Source organism: Scleropages formosus, chromosome 17 (genome assembly GCF_900964775.1).
Source record: "Scleropages formosus chromosome 17, fSclFor1.1, whole genome shotgun sequence".
NCBI lineage: Eukaryota > Metazoa > Chordata > Actinopteri > Osteoglossiformes > Osteoglossidae > Scleropages > Scleropages formosus.
In genome coordinates, this window is record NC_041822.1 from 26734366 (window position 1) to 26752857 (window position 18492).

At 52.3% G+C, this 18492-nt stretch overlaps 1 protein-coding gene across 2 annotated transcripts in view; it reads left to right on the forward strand.

The window, feature by feature from the left end:
* Positions 1 to 323: 323 nt before the first annotated feature.
* LOC108921964 (leucine-rich repeat transmembrane neuronal protein 4-like) overlaps positions 324 to 18492 on the forward strand; it is a 63175-nt gene continuing 45006 nt past the window's right edge. Inside the window, exons 1-2 of one of the 2 annotated variants that reach the window (XM_029259579.1) lie at positions 324 to 991; positions 10101 to 11696. In XM_029259579.1, coding sequence (XP_029115412.1) covers positions 988 to 991; positions 10101 to 11653 — 1557 coding nt within the window. In that variant the 5' untranslated portion in view covers positions 324 to 987 and the 3' untranslated portion in view covers positions 11654 to 11696. The remainder of the gene's footprint in view (positions 992 to 10100; positions 11697 to 18492) is intronic. The other variant, XM_018731762.2, reaches the window with a different exon arrangement.

Genomic DNA, 18492 nt, shown 5'->3' on the forward strand with positions numbered 1-18492 from the left:
CCTGGGCATCGCAGTGTGTTACAGTGGTAGTGTGTGTGTGTGCGCGTGGGCAGCCTCGCGGGCCAAGTTCCGCGCAGCACTGGAGAGGGAGGGAGGAAGGAGGAGTGCAGTGAGTGCAGTGCGAGCTTTTGGGGGGGTGCGGGGGTGCGTTGCTCCTTCCTTTAGAAACAATGGAAGATGCGAGAGCGGCAGTGTGAGGGAGGGGAGGGGAGGGGAGGGGAGGGGGCGCAGGGCTGGCATTGCTCTTTCTGTGCGGGGTGGGGGGGTGGTCCGATCGCCACTCTCGTCTCCTGTTCTCCTGCCGCCAGAAGGGGGCACTGGAACTGAGCATCGCGCTGAGCATCGCAGCGCGCGCCGGAGTCCTCCTCTCCGCCGCTCCTCCTCGCGGCGCAGGAATCGCGCCTCGGTGTCGCGCGCGCTCAGCCGCCCACTCTGGACCCGCAGACGCGCACGAGCCGCATCTCCTCCGTCCCCGTCGTAGGCGTCGCGCGCGCCACCTGCTCCGATGCCGCGTGAGGCGCGTGCAGCGGCGCCCCGAACCCCGGACCGAGGAGCCCTGGACCGGGCTCGAGGACGCGGATCTGCTCTCCCCCCGGAATGTGTGTGTGTCTCTCTCTCTCTGTGTGCGTCTGCGTGTGTGTCGACGCGCACCCAGTTGGCGTTTCGTCGCGCGCTCCGCTGGGCTGGCGCGACGCGCGGATGAGGCGCGCTGACGAATAAGGGTCTCGGGACGTGGCTTTTATAAACTTTTTATTTCAACCGGCGTCGCTGCACAAATAACAGCCCGAACGAATCGCGCCGATCTCTGGGATTATTGGCTGCCGCTCGCGGGACTCTGGGATCGCGCCACGAGCTGCCTCGCGCTCACCGACGTGTGGGAGCCGTCCGCTCGAGGAGCGCGTGTCATGCGGGCTCGGGCTCGGGCTCGCGCTCGGCTGCCGGGGTCGCGCGCTACTGGGCTCTGAATCGCAGGAGAGACCAGCCGAGATGGGTACGTAAACACACACACACACACACACACACACACACACACTACAGACTGGCACGCACACGCGTTTGGAAAGTGTCCGTTTGTACTCTGCAACAGTGTATCTGTGTTTGTGTGTGTCTGAGAGATTGTAGTGCTGTAGCAGTGCGGTGTATCAAACACAGTGTTAGTGTGACAGTGTGTTCCTTCCTTCAGCGTATGTGTATGTATGTGGTGTGTGTGTGTGTGTGTGTGTGTGTGAAGGGGAGCGGTGTTTGTGTATGAGAAGTGTGAACACACAGATGATGAAGAGAGTGTGTGTCAGAACGGATACTGATCCGTTAATCATGTTTATAAATGATGGTACAACTCGGCTCCTATAGAAGTGTTCACAGTCCGTGCCCTGCTGGCGCGAGCGCTGTGTGTGTGTGTGTGCGCGCGCGCGCGTGTGTAACACAGGTGTGCAATGTTATTGTAGCGGGGCTATAAAGAGCTGCGGTTGATGTTCAACAGGTTCCTCCGCATACGGTGTTTACTGGTGTGCTCTACGTGTCGGAATGTGTGTGTGTGTGTTTGTGTGTGTGTGTGTGTGTGTATGAGAGAGAGAGAGAGAGAGAGAGAGAGAGAGAGAGAGAGAGAGAGCGGGAGAGAGCGACGTGTGTGTGTGTGGGCTGTTTCGGGTACGGTATATAGGAGTGTGTGTGCGCGCACACGCATGATCATGTGTTACGATGCCGATGATGTTGTTATGTGCTGTAATTTTATGCTGTTGTCATATCGAGCCTCTCGCGCTCCCATGATCACCTTATTATTAACGTCTCTGTGGTTAAAACCCGGGACCGAGACCAGGCAAGGCGGCACGTCGCGTGAACGAGTTGCGCGTCACCGTGTGCGCGCGCCGCGGTCCCGCAGCTGGACGAGGGGCTTTGCAGAGTGTCCGAGGAGAGCAGCCCAGCGCTCCAGAGTCCACTGCAGTCCATTCCCATCCACTGCAGACCACTGGAGTCCAGTGGCTGAAAGGTCCCCAGGCTTTGCGGCTCATTTCCAAAATGAACTGAAGATAAATGATTTATAGCTCTTATTTACCAACAGACATGAATGAACAACTGAAAAATAATCGTTAACAACCAATATTGACATGTATCTGACACTGGCTTTGCGCTCCGAGCTGAGTAGCGCTGCACCGGTGCTTCTCCAGCTGTAGAACAGCCAGCGCTGCAACGGCAGTGTGACGACACCGGGCCAGTGGTGTAACGGCGGTGTAACGGCAGTGTAAAAGCAGTGTAAAAGCAGTGCGCAGCGCGCCGAGCTCTTGCTCCGGCCGCACGAGATGGGAGGTGAAGAGGCAGCGGGGGCGTTCTGTTCAAACAGGTGTATTGAACAGGTGCGCGGTGAGGCCCCCACTGCCGCTGTCGGCACCTTCGCTGCTCCACAAATACGTAGAAATAACTGTGAAGACGGACGGCGCACGAGTTACACACTTTTGCAATTTATCGTCATCCCTGGGCGCTGTAAAGACTCCCTGCACACTGTGCTCTTATGGCATTTTTTATAAAAATTTGATAAAATTACAGCAGTTCTGCACACTTGCTTACTTAGTGATTGCATTTAAAAAAAAAAGAGAAGGGAAGAAAAAATGAAACTTTATAAGTTTGCCTATGTATTAATTTATTCATACACTCATCAGGGAACGTTATCCAGAGCCACATGTCTGAGACTGCAGCTCGAGCGAAAGCGAGATGGAATTCGCGAGCACGGGAAGAGCGAGCGCTTGGAGCCGCTGCAGGGGAACGTGGAGCAAAAGCAGACAATCGGCAGAATCTCTTTAAAGTACGAAGCGCAGGAGCGTCTCGAGTCACAGAACACGACCGTCTTCGTCCGGGCAAGCGCTGCACGAGGGACCGGTGAACCTTTGCGGCGAGCAATCGAGGAGGCCACCGGCAAAAGAGGGGGAACTTTTCGGGGGCTGGGCAAGGCTGGGTAAGGCTGGGCAGGAAGTGAGCAAGTGGCTGTGTGGGAAAGGTGATTACCGCACTCTGCTCCTAGAGTAATACACCTCTGTGCAGTTGGACTGCGCTGTCATGGCAACTCGAGGACCAGGTCAGCATCCTGGATAAGAAGCAGGGCCCTAGATGGGAAGCAGCAGGATGCAGCTTGTGATGTAAACCGCATTCCATCACGGAAAGACCGGGGGACCGAGTCCCACGAGGGCTATAAGGCGTGAAGAATGCCTTGTGCGAGCGGCAGGGCTACAGGTGTAAAAATAGCCCTGAATCTCCGAGGAGGACAGGGGGGCCTCTTGCTCTGTGTACCCGTGTCTCTGTCGGAGGAGGCTCGCTTCCTCGCTCGCTCGCTTGCTCGCAGCTCGCTTTTGTGGGATGCGGAGAAGCTCTTATTTTTAGCGGCAGACTTCTAACAATATAGAGCTGTAGTGGTTCCCCGGTGGAGCGGGTTTGACTTCCCCGATGTGACTCATCCCTGCCGTGCTACGGAAAGGGAGTATTGCCACAGGAAGCTCCTTGTCACCGTGCGGAAAGCGGCGAGTCCGAGGACGGAGCCCTGCGGCACCCCTGCCGAGGGTGCGCGAAGCTTTCGGCGCCTCGTGGCTGGTGGTGCCGAACGTGAGCGACCAGATCGGCAACATGGCTGCTGTGGGCGGGGAAAAATAACAAAGACGCCGTTTCTTCGCAAGCGTTACGTTTCACATGTAGTGCGGAGCCCCCGAATGTACAGGCGCGCAGGCGCCTCGCCTCGTCAACAGTCGACTTACACATTTTTGGAGACAAACATTCTACAGTTTATTTAGTTTTAACTGCATTTTCCTCGCTAATATATTTTCTAAACATTGTGTGGCGAGGAGCGCGTGCCACCTGTGGTCACAGACAGCGCCAATAGGTGGCAGTAAAGAGCAGTGAAACTGAGGAGGAGGGTGGGGCCGCCTTCATCAACCTCATCGTCACAGTGTTTACAGCTCGCCTCCGGTGTTTGTGCTCAGGCGAGCGGTGTCGTTAAGTGGCGTCCAGTACCAGCAGTGTAAGTCACCCTGGTGAATGAGGTACGAGCTGAAAACACTCCATAGAGTTTGTTGGAAGTCACTTTGGAGAAAACACACACACACACACACACACACACACACACACACACACACACACACACACACACACACACAGACTATCTGAACCACTCGTCCCATACGGGGTCGCGGGGAGCCGGAGCCTAACCTGGCAACACAGGGCGTAAGGCCGGAGGGGGAGGGGACACACCCAGGACGGGACGCCAGTCTGTCGCAAGGCACCCCAAGCGGGATTCAAACCCCAGACCCACCGGAGAGCAGGACCTGGTCCAACCCACTGCGCCACCGCACCCCCTTGCACTTTGGAGAAAAACATCTGATAAATAAATAAACGTAAATGTGAATGTTCTGGAGACGGTGACGAACTGAGCAGGTTTCGCACGGCTCAGCGATCATAAACCTCAACATGTACAGCTTTTGTTTTTCACCTTTTTGAAGAATTAAATCATTTCCTTAAATCAGGACAGAAATGAGCTTTTTATTTGACTTTTAGAACTGCTTTTTTGCCAGTGGCCCTGAGCAACATTTTGAGAGGCAGAAGTGGCATAAGTGACATTAATTTTTAAAGATTTCCTCCCTCCGTTATCGAATGACGTAACCGCAAAACACACCGAAGGAGCTTCTTACATGAGAACGGTTCACAGGGGAAGTAATTTGGTTCTTGTCTGGTATCACAGTAGGTGGAACGCGGCGCCTCCGGTGAGGAGCTTCTCCTAACCCACGTTGAGTACGACTCTAATCCCTCGCAGCGTTTCTTCACTCTCCTCCATATCCATATGATATGAATTCCTGGCTCCATCTCCATGCTATCTGCTGCTAGATTAGTGTTCTGTTCCAGCACAATCTGCTCCGTGGCAAATGAGCCCACTCCGTTCCCTCGTGTCCTCCGCAGGGACGCCGGTTAGTGGACTTCCCTATCTGGATTTCTTACTCTGCTCTACGAGGCAGCCGGTGAAATGGAGGGTAAAACGACACCGCCGTGTACCTCACTGGCTGTGTGTGGGTCAGTGGGACTGACAGGTGCTCCTAAAAATGTTACGCGCCTGCTTTTCGACTTCGGAAACCACACCTGGGATCAGAGGTCTGCTTCTGTCTCGACTTGTCCGTGAAGGGAAAGTCACTGTTACCCACAGTTACATTCAAATTTACAGCCATTCACTTATCTGACACTTTTCTCCAAAGCGACAAACAACATTGATCTACCTGTAATTGTTTACCCCTTTATACACCAGGGTAATTTTACTGGAGCAATATAGGGTTAGTACCTTGCTTAAGTGGGCTACAGCAATCAGTGGGATTTGAACCCATGACCTACTGATCCAAAGGTATCAATTTTAAACTAATCACAACCACATACACACACTGTCTAAAATCACTGGTCCCAAGCAGAAGCCTAACCTGGCAACACGGGGTGAAAGGCTGGAGGCAGAAGGGACACACCCAGCACAGGAAACTCCAACCATCACAAGGCACCCCCAGTGGGACTTGAACCCCAGACTCACCAGAGAGCAGGATCCGGCCAAACACGCTGCGCCACCGGGTCCCCCTGGAACTAATCAACTTTTTGAAAGCAAAAATTCATCTTGACCACCTGTTCAACCCCAGCTACCAACAAGCCCACCCTCTTATTGATGAGCCACACTGAGGACACCAGGCATGAGCTGTAAGCGCTGTGGAAGAGAGTTGAATGAAGGCGATCCGAAATGCCTGTTTGGATGATCTTCACTGCCCTCTACTGGCTGGGAGGCTAAACACAGATCACAGAGGTCTTATAAAGTAGAAAGGTGAATAGAAAAGAAAACGCAACCAAAAAAGAGATAAAGAGCCAGGAAAACGCCATATCTTCAAAACGTGACCACACACAACCACTCAGAAAACGAGGAGCACGTTTGAAAAACAGTCGATGTACGAGTCCGAGGGGTGTCGGTCAGTTCAATCAGTGCAATTTCAGAGCCACCGGGACTAACACGTTTGGTGCCTCTGCAAGGTTGGGAGGGTCTTGACCCTTTGGCTCAAAGCCCTTTCACTCCTTCAAGGAGGTATGTGGCAGTCGGAAGAGGCGACGTAGACGAATGTCCCGTATGGGCTGCGCGAGAAGCTCCCCGGGTCGAGGAGAGGAGTGGCTGTCACAGCGGAAGGCCTGTTGGGGAGCAGCAATGCCACGAGCACACGCACACACACAAACACACACACACACACACACACACACACACACACACACACACACACACACACTCTCCCTCTCTCTCTGCTTCCCATTTGTAAATGTTACCAAGAACTCTCATGTCCACAGACACTGGAGTCCTCGCTGCTCCACATGCACTCTGGCAGCTCACCCTCTAATTGGACGATGACGTCCGCAGCACTGAGGTGTCCCACCTCTCAGAGGCGTCGTGACGCTTCAGCCTTTCGTGTATCTTTAGGCAGCACTTAAGGTGCCATTGCAGGTGAACAAAAGCACAGAATCATGATCGATCCCTCAGTGCTGGAGCTCTGTGAACACAGTCAAGCGCAGCGCAGGGCTTGAACACGGCGACCGTGAAGGGGTGCGAACATTCGACCACGTGAACGTTGGGCTGCATTCATCTGTGTCCTACCTGGAGAGACACAGCAGGCCAGCAAAGACACTTGGTGAAGGCCAGAGGGTCCCGTAGCACAGTCAGCAGTGGGGTTCTCTCCCTCTCCCTCTCTTTCACACACACACACACGGAACAGATAACTGTAGACAAACTGGCTCACAAAGACAGAAATTTACAGAGACGCACAAAGTGCTTCATGTCCAGGCTCTTATCCCGTCTCTCCCGATAACATCTCCGAGTTACACGACTGCCGCCATAAATGTGCGTGAGTCCTGCTGACGTCACCCGGACGACGCGCAGCACCGGTGCTCCGGCCTCTCGTGCTTCGCGGTGATTCCGGTAGCAGCAGGATGGACCCGGCTCAGACGGTCGACGGTTCCATCGATTTTTTTGTTCAAAAATAAGAGACAATGAGACGTGCTGCTCTTGCCTGAGCTCTTGGAGGAGCAATGAAGACGCCTGCAGTCAGATTTTCATCTGCAACAAAGATGTTGTGTCTCAAGTCTTGCTTCCTCACAGACAGGGGGGTGTGTTTTTTTCTCAATTCAGAGGCACCGTGTGGATGAACCTGCTACGGCAGCCTTGAGCGCAGAGGAGCGCACTTATTGAGCGCGTTCATTTGCGCAGAGGGACGTGTCGCACGTGTTCTCTACGAGTGCGGCGGGGCTCGTTGTTCGCAGCGCCCCCCGCGGGCCGCTGAGGCTCGGTCAGAGACACCCCTCAGCCCGCAGGCTTCCTGCTCGAGGGGCAGAGGGGGGCGAGGACTTACATTCCGCACCGGGCTGTGTCTCGTAGCGGATCTCTCTCCGCAAGCGCCCCCTACTGGTCTCTTACTGCGCTTGTGAGTCCACGCAGGGCGGCTGCGGTACGGTCAGCGGCGAGGAAGGTGCGCAGAACAGCAGGACTCCAGATAACGCAGTGAGCAATTACTCCCTTTTACTCACCCTCCTTAAGCCACACTTGTCACCTGCTTGATGCTGAAGATGCTGATTACTGTCAACGCAGATACAGGGTTCTGAGCGCAGCGAAGTTCGTCTTTTCCTCGTTCCAAATTCATTCTCCCGCTAAGTCACAAATCAGCAAAGGCTTCACTTAATGCGCACATCCCTGTTCATTCACTATAAAGTATCTGTAAATATCACACATGTAGTTACGCTCGATAAAAAATGAATTTTTGCATGCAAGACAGAATATTTAATATTCTTCTTAATATTTGTGTCTGAAGTTACGTTAAATTGAACACTATTGTAAAACGACTAAAAGTAAAAATAGATTCTCTCTACAAACTCTCGTTCAAGGGCAGCTCATCCCAAAAGCTTCTGCAACGTTCCACATCTTATTGATCTCCGACACTCAGCAACACCAGACACGAGCTGCGGACACTGTGGAAGTGTGTTGCATTAAGGCGGTCGCTCGTGAGCGCTGTGGGTGCTCTTTACTGCCACCTATTGGCCAAACACACTTTGTCTTCATTCTGCAGGTGATCTTTCCGAAAAAGTGCACAAAGTCAAAACGCAAGTAAAAAAATAAGTTGTAACTGTTGGTATCTGCACAGATTCACATGTCCATCGTCCATGACGCGAGTCGCCAGTGTGTTTAGCAGCAGAAAAAAGGTCTGTGCTCTTCATGAACAGAAGAGCTTCCCCTCGGGCTTCGCTTGCAGCTGAAAAGTAGTTTGTGTGGGGGCTTCGTCTGCTTATTTCGTGCGCTAAGAAAAGCTGAAATAAATACGAGTGAGGAAACACCAGTTCAGCTCCCAAATTATCGACAGCTCTTCACCGATGAGTGCGCTGGGCAATATCGGAGACCCCTGAACAGAATGTGACTCCGACGGCCATATGGAGTCGACATGCGGCACAAAGCGTGTTTCCTGACGCCGCGCTCACTAGTGTCAGCGAGCCAGGAAGCAGCGGTGGAGAAGCTCAATGACCAGACGTGGTTGCACCGCAGGCGTCTTTCTTCCCTGCATTCCGCCCCCTTTACATGGATTAACATCCGTCCACTTTTCCTGCTACAACTGAGTCACGTCCTGTAAATGTGTGTCACATTTTACCTTGATTTTCTTTCACTTATGAGCTTCTGATTAATTAAACTGCTCTTTTATACTTCAGAGTTGGGGTTTGCTCCTTCTCCACAATCCCGACACTCTCGGATCTTCCCTGTCTCGATAATATGGGGGAGCACAGCGAAATGGATGGAGGGGCGATGACCGATGACTTTTGCTTTAATTATTCCGAAAGGGGTGTAAAATAACAGCGCGATACTCTAGTTAATTAACTGGCCAGATGGAGACGTCTCCGTTCCGCTGCAGCCGACGGAGAAATTTGCTCTCCGTGCGCTTCAGGACTCAGAGTTCTTCGGTTACCATCGCATTCCGGGCGTGAGCACCTGGCGGATGGATTAGCTCTGAAACTGTGAGCTGGTTTCATCGCTGGAAGTCCTGGTGAGGAATTCCAGAGGTTACTGGTAAGCGGCTGTTTAGCGTTTACATTCCGTGTGCAAATCAAGGGTTCCTGACATCGCTGCAGGGCCTCGTAACAAACGCACCGCCTCTGAGCATCCAAAGTGAACCAGCATTCCACCAAACGCTTGAAACAGAACGTGAGAAAGAGGCTACATTAAAGAGGAGCGCAATAAAAGGCCTGAATTCACATGCAGTGGACATAACCTGGCTCCGCACGATACGAAGACGGAGACAATTTTACGTTTCTTTATTTCTAATTGTTTTCCCCCGTTGGCAGCCGACAAAGGCGACGTACGTTTACCCTCCGAGTCGATATGCGGCAGTAAGGAGCCCGCACGCATCAGGGAGCTCAGCTCACTTGCACGGTGTTTGCAGCTCGTGTCTGATTTCCCCGAGTTTCGGTGACCGGTTACAAGATGAGGACCGTCGCACCGTTGTTTTCGGGACGAACCTGTTCGGTTCAGACTCAGTTCAGTTTGTTCATTTTAGCAGGGAGTCACAGTGCAAACTGGCAGTAGGTTGCGCAGTGTTCAGAGCTGTAACCGGAAGCCCTGTGTTCGAGTCTGTGCTCCTGCTGAAGGAACCTTGACCGTGGTACTTACCCTGAACTGATGGAGTAAAAGTTGCTCTGCCCCCAAACCTGGCATTGCGAGTCACCTTGGAGACAGGTGTCAGATGAGCGTATTAGCAGTAATTACTAGGGTAAAGAGAGAGAGCGAGAGGGTCAGAGTTGACTGAGTTGTTATGTGGGAACCGCGTTTGACCGAGTCCCTTGCATGTTGTTCCTTGAGCTAAAAATAATGAAGTGGAGTCATTCGTGTAGAATAAAGAATAAAGGAAACCTTGACTTGACCTTGACTGCGTTTGCGCAGTCGCAGTCATCTGCCGTCTCCTCAAAATCACCACAAATTTGTAGCAAACTGGTGAGGCCGTCGATGACGATGTGGGATTGTGGGTACGGTGGTGACCATGGCGACCACACTGTGAGTCTCTCTCCCATCTTCTGTCTGACTGCAGGGTCCCTGGTGCAAGTCCGGTGGCTCCTTATACCGCTCCTGCTGCATGCCTGGATCCTGGCTGCTCCGAGCGGGCTCCGCGAGCGCCCGTGCCCCAGGAGCTGCCGCTGCGACGGCAAGATTGTCTACTGCGAGTCCAGCGCCTTCCGCGACGTGCCCAAGAACGTGTCTACGGGCTGCCAGGGCCTGTCGCTGCGCTACAACAGCCTGGCGAATCTCCGAGCCGGTCAGTTCGCCAGCCTCGGCCAGCTGGTCTGGCTCTACCTGGACCACAACTATATCAGCGCGGTGGACGGCCGGGCCTTCCAGGGTGTGCGGCGCCTCAAGGAGCTCATCCTGAGCTCCAACAAGATCTCGCAGCTCCACAATGACACATTCCACACCGTGCCCAACCTGCGCAACCTGGACCTGTCCTACAACAAGCTACAAACACTTCAACCGGGGCAATTCCAGGGCCTGCGCAAGCTGCTGAGCTTGCACATCCGCTCCAACTCGCTGAAGAGCATCCCCGTGCGGGTGTTCCAGGACTGCCGCAACCTGGAGTTCCTGGACCTGGGCTACAACCGGCTGCGCAGCCTCACCCGCAACGTCTTTGCAGGGCTCCTCAAGCTCACTGAGCTGCACCTGGAGCACAACCAGTTCTCCAAGATCAACTTCTCGCACTTCCCCCGCCTCAACAATCTCCGTGCCCTCTATCTGCAGTGGAATCGCATCCGGTCCATCAGCCAAGGCCTCACGTGGACATGGACCTCTCTGCAGAAGCTGGACCTCTCGGGAAATGACCTTCAGGTTGTCGATGTAAACATCTACCGGTGTCTGCCCAACCTCCAGACTCTCAACCTAGACTCAAACAAGCTCAGCAACGTGTCCCAAGACGCGGTGGCCAGCTGGATCTCGCTGACCACCATCAGCCTGGCAGGAAACGTGTGGGACTGCAGCCCCAGCATCTGCCCTCTGGTGGCCTGGCTGAGGAACTTCAAGGGGAACAAGGAGACCACAATGATATGTGCTGGGCCTAAAGAAGTCCAGGGGGAGAAGGTGATGGAGGCGGTGGAAACGTACAGCATTTGCAAAGTCACTCCACCCCCTTCCGTCTTCACGCTGTCCACGCTCTCCAGCACCTCGCTGAAGCCAAGGAGACCGCCCATACCGACATCATCCAGGGTGGGCGAGGACTTGTCCCGCGGCGGGCGTCAGGCCAGCCCCTCTCCCTCGGGGGCCTCCTCCCTGGTTCCTGAGCAGGAGTTTGAACACGTGTCCTTCCACAAGATCATTGCAGGCAGCGTGGCGCTCTTCCTGTCAGTGGCCATGATCCTGCTAGTGACCTACGTGTCATGGAAGCGCTACCCGGGCAGCGTGAAGCAGCTGCAGGAGCACTCGCTGGGCCGCAAGCGGCGGAAAAAGGCACGCGAGACGGAGCGCACGCTCAGCTCCCCCCTGCAGGAATACTATGTGGACTACAAGCCCACTAACTCTGAGACCATGGACGTGCTGGTCAATGGGTCCACACCCTGCACATACACCATCTCGGGCTCCAGGGAATGTGAGGTATGATCCGAGCTCCTCCTAAACCCATTTCCACAGCGGGGAAAGAGAGGTAAATCTTCCAGTGTTTTTGAAGATCAAATCTGTGATTTTACCCCCCGTCTCCCGGCTGTCTGTGTTTGTGGGGTAGGAAATACGGATCCCGCTGCAACGTAGCTTGACTCGCACCTTCTGGGGCTTCTCCAGCCTCTCCTGTCCGCTCAGGCAAAACAAGTTGCTGTCCGTAATTGGTTGTCAGTAAAAGGCTGGACGTGTCAAGAGCTTAGCAGCTGCAATAAGGGCAAAGCACTGGCACAGGAGCGCCCCTCTTGGATCAAGGTACAGTGCAGGGGCTCAGTTCCTATCCCGCTCGCTTCCCACGGACCCCAGCGCAGGCCTCGCCGACACCCCCCTTGTGGTATCTGAGGCTAAGCCGAAGGCCACGGCTGCACCGGCTCATTTTGTCTGAATTGTACCGAATTAAAAGTAACCTCTTCTGGACTGTTAACGCTAATAAAGGGGCTCGACATTAACGGCCGACTGACTGTCCGCGGCAAGTAATTTGCTTCAATTTTCATAGTCGGACAGGAAGAATCTTTCCAATGCCCATTCAGTGAAATATCAAGAAATTTGATGCAAAAACAAGGGCCGCCATCATAATGAAGGAAGTGTGACGTCACTAATTGCGTTTCGAAATCATTTTTTCCCTTTAAGCATCCGAATTTGTCAAAAATAAGGTGAGACGATAAGGCCCCGCTATCTCACTGTTCTGAGTGGTTTTATTTTTCTGGAGCCTTATCGTAGGTGCGCTTCCTTTCAGGCGACACCCTGGTTGTCTCACTTCGATTACGGTCACACGGATATGTTAATCATTCACTCGTTTGCCTCTCTTCGGTACATTTCCAAATTGGACATGTGCAAAATTTGACAGGGTAGGGACAGCAGTGTACCTGTTCTGAAGACAACCAAATGCAAAAATTAGTGTTGAGCCCTGAATAATAATACCAGGGTAAACAGTGCAGCAGCCTCCAGCGAGGAATATGATTTTGTAGTCTGACAAAATCCGGTGCATCATAGGATACTCTTGGCTTACTTGGTCTGAGGGTCCCACCTGTATTCTTAGAGCGTCTCTCTCTGCACCTCGTTCCCAAACGCCGAGAGCGGAAGTGATGTCAGAAGACGGCGCTGTCCAGGGTCCTGGAGGACATGCGGCTTCAGCTCCGTCCTTCGGCAACCCTTCGCAGCTCTAGTTACCCTTACAAAGATGGCGTAGTCTGACCTGGAGCCCCCAGGTGTGATCTTTGATGTGCCGGAGTCCTTTGCTGTGTCCACCTCTGTTGTTTAGTGTGTGCTGTATTTTCCAGAAGTTTCTCTGTGCTGTGTTTCCCTGCTGTGGCTATGTGGTGCTCTCTGTCAGTTGTAGTCTCCTGTGTTGGTGTTCTTCGTTGTTGTTCTTCTTTGTTCATGGTTTTCTGCATTTTCATAGGAGAAGTGCCATGCATAGCTCTCGCAGGGGCCTCATCCGTGATACCTTACGCTCCCTGACTCTTGCTGCCTATCCCAGTCCATCGCTAAACGTTCTCAGCTGTTGACATGAGGACATGTTTCTCCGGGCTTTTCAGCATTTCCCACCAAGAGCACTTGGCCTAGATGTGGCCAGTATATGGTGGCGTGCAAGTCGAGTCGAACCTGTGTATTTTCAAGCCCCGTTTTGCCGTTTGCTGGATCCCCCCAGTCCCGCTATCCTCCGTTCCATCTGCCCACCTCAGAGTCTAATGCCCTCCTAAAAAGGGCTGGATTACCAGTATAGGATTTCCATCAGCAGGCAGGAAGAGGGGCCCTGATTCCAGGGCCTGAAAGGAGCAGTAAGAGACCCCTAATGGCCCCCATCACACCACCCGTCCAGACCCTTCTAACCTCCCCACCCTGTATCTTTGCTTAATTCTTTCTCCTTCTCCTCCTCAATCCTCAATTCCTTTGTTCTCTTCCATCTTCTGCTTTTGTGCCGCAGCTGCCTCAAAGGAACCGTTTTCTTGCTATCATAGGTGCGGGTTGTGTGTGTGTGTGTGTGTGTGTGTGTTGGGGGGGGTTGTAAGTGTTATGCTGTGTCCTTCGGTTATGAATTTGGTTTAAAATGGTATCAGAGAAGAGAACGATAAAGGCTGCTGCTCACTGCTTGCTTTTCACCCTCAGTGGATGGGAGCCCTGTGTTCTCAGCATTTTTCTTACCTTGTTAAAGACGGAAGAAACTTTTTTTTTTGTTTCACCTCAACAAACCCGATTTTCAGTGAATTCGCACATTGTTTCAGTAACAGCGGGTTTCAGAGATAATGATAATTTCACATGACCTATGTATAGTAAATGATTTCTGAAATTGCTCTTGTTAGATTCCATTTAAGCTCAAGCGAGAGAAGATTTTTGTTGGTTCTCTGCTCTCCTCTCCGTACCATTACTGGAGCAGTTGCAGACATTGGGTTTTAGTCCATCTTGGTCCTCGCCAGAGGTCCCTGACTCATGTAGGTTATTATAGATGGATTAAAACGTGTTTTCTTTGTGATGGAACATGAAACAGATGAGGTGAGATGGAGTGTCTTTATGTCAATGAACTGCATCTCCTGTTCTGGAGAATCATTACACGTAATGTGAGCCCATGTTCTTTACCCCGTATCATTTACAAACCTCCCCTTTCTGCTTGGAGCATTTTAAAGCACTTTTATATGACAAAAGTAAGAGCTATTTTAAGATCCATCAGCAGTCTGCACATCCATTTTCTTGTAGGACAAGCACTTGTTGCTGTAGAGGGTAACTGACAGCTGTGTGAATCAGAAATGTTTCACAATTCATAACTCAAACATAATGCAGAGATAGAAAGAAGGGTTTGGAACTCAGTGAGTCTCAAGACATGTGGTGGCTCCAAAGAGTAATAATATATATTATCAATGGTTAAGGTTTTAATTGTGTGTGAATTAAGCAGCGTGATGTCCCTGGTGTCCTCATGTCCTGTGGAGGGTCCTGGACACCTCAGAGCAGCCAGGAGACCTGGTGGCATCACTGTTTCTCCACAACACAGCCACACTGATCATGCATGTAATGCTTCCTCTGGAAAGTTATTTTTCTCCTGTTCGTTATTTAATATCACATATTTACTCGTGTGTTTGAAGTTGCTGCAAAGTACTTCTTAAATCATAAATCAGAAGTCGGTGATGTACATTAAGCAGAATATGAAAAGTGGGGCTGTTTTTACGAAGCCTTTAAAGAAGCGCAGAATTTGCAGCCCACCTGCGTGGCGCCGCATTATGACATGAACCCGATTGCCATCTGTGTGCCCATTTTAATCACATTCACTGTGTTCCTGTCCTCCCAAATAACGGTGTGATGTGGACGATAGCAGCGGCAATCAAAGCTCTTACCTCATAGGTGATAAAAGCGGATTAGGGCCCCGCTTCGGGGGCAGCCCGGGGGGTCTTGGTGGAGAACACGGCAGTGATTTGGTTACTGACCTGATAATCCGACACAAACAGGATTAGTGGTGCGGGGGGACCAGTTTAATCGACAATTTCTTCTCGACAAATACCGCAGGTGGAGATGCAACACGAAGAAAACAACATGCGAGGGACCGAGGTCCTGCTCTTGTACCCCAGAGCCGTGTGCCGCGTGGCCGCCTCCCCGAACGCCTAAATCGCACACTCGCTCATCAGCTCGTGATTTCAATGACGAATTTGCCGACCGACTCATTCGCATGTCATGTTGTGCTGGCAGCTGTTCTGCGCTGGATGGGAGGAGAACGGATCTGCTGCACATGTGAGCGCTGACAGCACCGGACAGGGAGCTGCTGTGGTAACATTGGGTGGACAAGCGGCAGATGGGGCTCCGCGGCGCCGATACGGCGGGGGGCCGGTTTGAGGCTCGGCAGCGACAGGTGGTGTTTACTGTCGGTCGCTCAAGTGGCACGCCCCGTTCCCGAGCGGTCGGAGGCTGTGATCCGCAGCGATGAAGGATGGTGCCGTGGCCCCCTGTCTGAGCTGGACACACTCCCATAGGGCACTTAGATCCCTCAGAAACGGGCCGTTTTAGGTCACCATCACGGCGGAAGCAGTGCTCCACCTGGCCCTAGCGCCGCCCCCACGCTGCCTCTGCTCCACCCTCAGCCCTGCCCCTGCCCCAGCTGCAGCAGTGATGCAGGTGCCCCTCCATGATGGGGTGTGAGGGGCACATGAGACCCACTTTGGGTTTAGTTAATGAATCGTTAATTCAGTTCCAAGGGCCAATTAAGCTGTTTCTTTGACTCCGGAGACACGTTGGCCAAGCGGCTCAGAGCGGGACTGGAGCTCAACACTGATGGTTTTCAGCGAGGCGGCAGTGCGAGAGATGGTATTAATAACCCATAGTGTAAACAACAAAAAAGAAGCACGTGCACTGCTGAGTCAATAAAGTCTTCTTTGTTAAGCATGTTGAGCATGTTTTGATTTCCCCCACTTGTGCTCCTCTAGACGAATGAAAAGTGGACCCTCATCAGTTCGCATAAAATGTGTACAATGTGTTTTGGAGTCGCTGGAAACGAATAGAGCTTCAGGAGAATCGGTCTCTGTACAAATCTCAGCAAATATACTGTATTTGTGCACTTTGAGAAACCAGAATATAACCAGAGCTTCTTTGTAGCTCATTAGCACTTCTTGTCTTGTACTGACTCTCTGTCCATGGTGTGGGGAGAACCAGAAAAGAACATAGTGATGGCGAAGCGAAAGCTGCCCCGTGCTCCCAGTCATCTCGCCGTCGCTGTCACTCTACTGAAGGCAGCGCACGCTGCTTTGCCTCCTGTCCACCCCCGGTCCATCGACCTTGCTGTCCACCGCTGCTCCGTAGACCCGCTGTCCTGCTCTGGTTTGTCTTACTGCTTACGGCTGGAGGTCATACCACGACGCTGCCGGATGCCACAGCGCAGTTTGCCCTCGGAACCAAAGCTGCGGCGTTTCGAAGACCTCGCGCCACTGTCCAAAGCTTTGTGATGCACCAAACAGTGTCCTCACGCGAATTCCACTTGCAACCAGTGAAACCACAGTGCATTTCATCTTCCGAATTAGGCGAGGCGGTTAATGACCTGTTTACCGTTTACTTCTTTATTAGTGCCATTGAGGTTGGAGAAGAGAGGTGTTACTTTTCGAGTTTAATTAGATTCTCAGAAAGAGAGACAATAAAATTTGTGAAACGAGCTTTGTGAGGGGCGCGAGCGGCCGCCGGGGAGAAAGTGCCATCCATGTTGGAGAGGCGGCCTGACCGGAGCTCTTCTCTGCGCTGTAAACACTTCAATTGTTGTAAGTGCCAGCAATTCTCCTGCAGCAGACCTTTCCATCTCATCCCCTCAGCACCTGCTCCTCGCTCACGGACGCCCGATCGACGCTTGAGCACTGCCACACTCGTGTGTGTGTGTGTGTGTGTGTGTGTGCGAGCGGCCCGTGTTTTTACAGACACTCATCAAAGAGTTGGTCTCCTGTTACTGAAGGGCTTCGGTTCTATCTTGGCGTCGTTCCTGTGGGGTGTTTCACACAGACTCAGGCTCGATGCCGACGGAGTCTTTCAGTCACAATGAGTCCTGAGCGACGAGCAAACTCAGCTTTCTGAAGGTCCACATGTTGTTCTTTGCACCCCTACGATTCAAAGCACTCGTCATAATCCATATTATTCTTGCCCAGCTCTGTGTGTCTTTGTGACTTTGGGCTATCGCTGCAGGCCTGTGAAGTGGAAGACCTCCTCCTTTCTTCTTCTCATGGCCAAGCAGCCACGAATGCTCGCCAGATTTGTCGCAGAGCCCAGTTCTGCTCGGGACCCTTTGCCCCACGGCCAGCACTGGCAAACACAGATAAGACCGATCCTGTCTCCGCCGAGCGTTTCGCTCACCAGTTACTGCGAATTCTGTTTTCTCCTGAAGGAAGCGGAGGAAAGTTGCATCCTGCTCATCGCTCAACACAGCGCACATGCTACTGGCAAAAGTATTAAAATCTTGGTGGTGATGGTGGTGATGGTGGTGGTGGTGGTTGTGGTGGTGATGTTGATATTGATGGTGGTGGTAATGGTGATGGTGATGATGGTGATGTTGATGGTGGTGGTGGTGATGATGGTGATGGTGGCGGCAATGATGCTTGAAACACGACCTTTTGTCCTTCCTGCCAGGTGAGGTGTTTTCAGGGTGCAACTGCTCCTCCAGTCATCTCACAGACAATCCGGCAAGGCTGTGGCAATTCTAAACCTCCCGTCCAGTGAAGCCTTTCTGGCTCATTCCAGTACCGGCTCGACTCAAGGGAGACCGGATGCCATCTTTCCCTTTTGTCAACAATGCGCCTGTCCAACTTTCTACCTTTAGCTGGCTCTTCTCAGCCAAACTACAGCCCTCATCTGTTTAAACACATTTTAATAGTCAATAGTAAAGTACAGCTTGTGATTTTGGAATGGATCCCATCTCTACCTGCATTAAGACCGCAGTACAGAAAACAGTAGTGCAAATGACAGACCTACTCGAACTAAAGGCAGTTCAGTTATTCACTCATGTCTGACACCTTTCTGCAGGCTGATACACACATACACACACACACACACACACACACATACAATGGTTCATCCATTGATACAGCACAGTGATTTTTACTGTATCATTTTAGGGTAGGTACTCTGGCCAAGGGTACTACAACAGGAGTGGGGATTGAAACCAAAACCTTCAGATTGCTAAGCAGGTACTCTCTGACCTGTTGCATGATGCCTTGTCTCCACGTTGAGTTTCAAGTGCAGCTCAGTGGAGCTCAGTGACTCTGTTCTTCACAAGTGGTGACTTCCCTTCGCTGGAGGACTTGGAGAGCTGTTGACACATGATGCCAGGA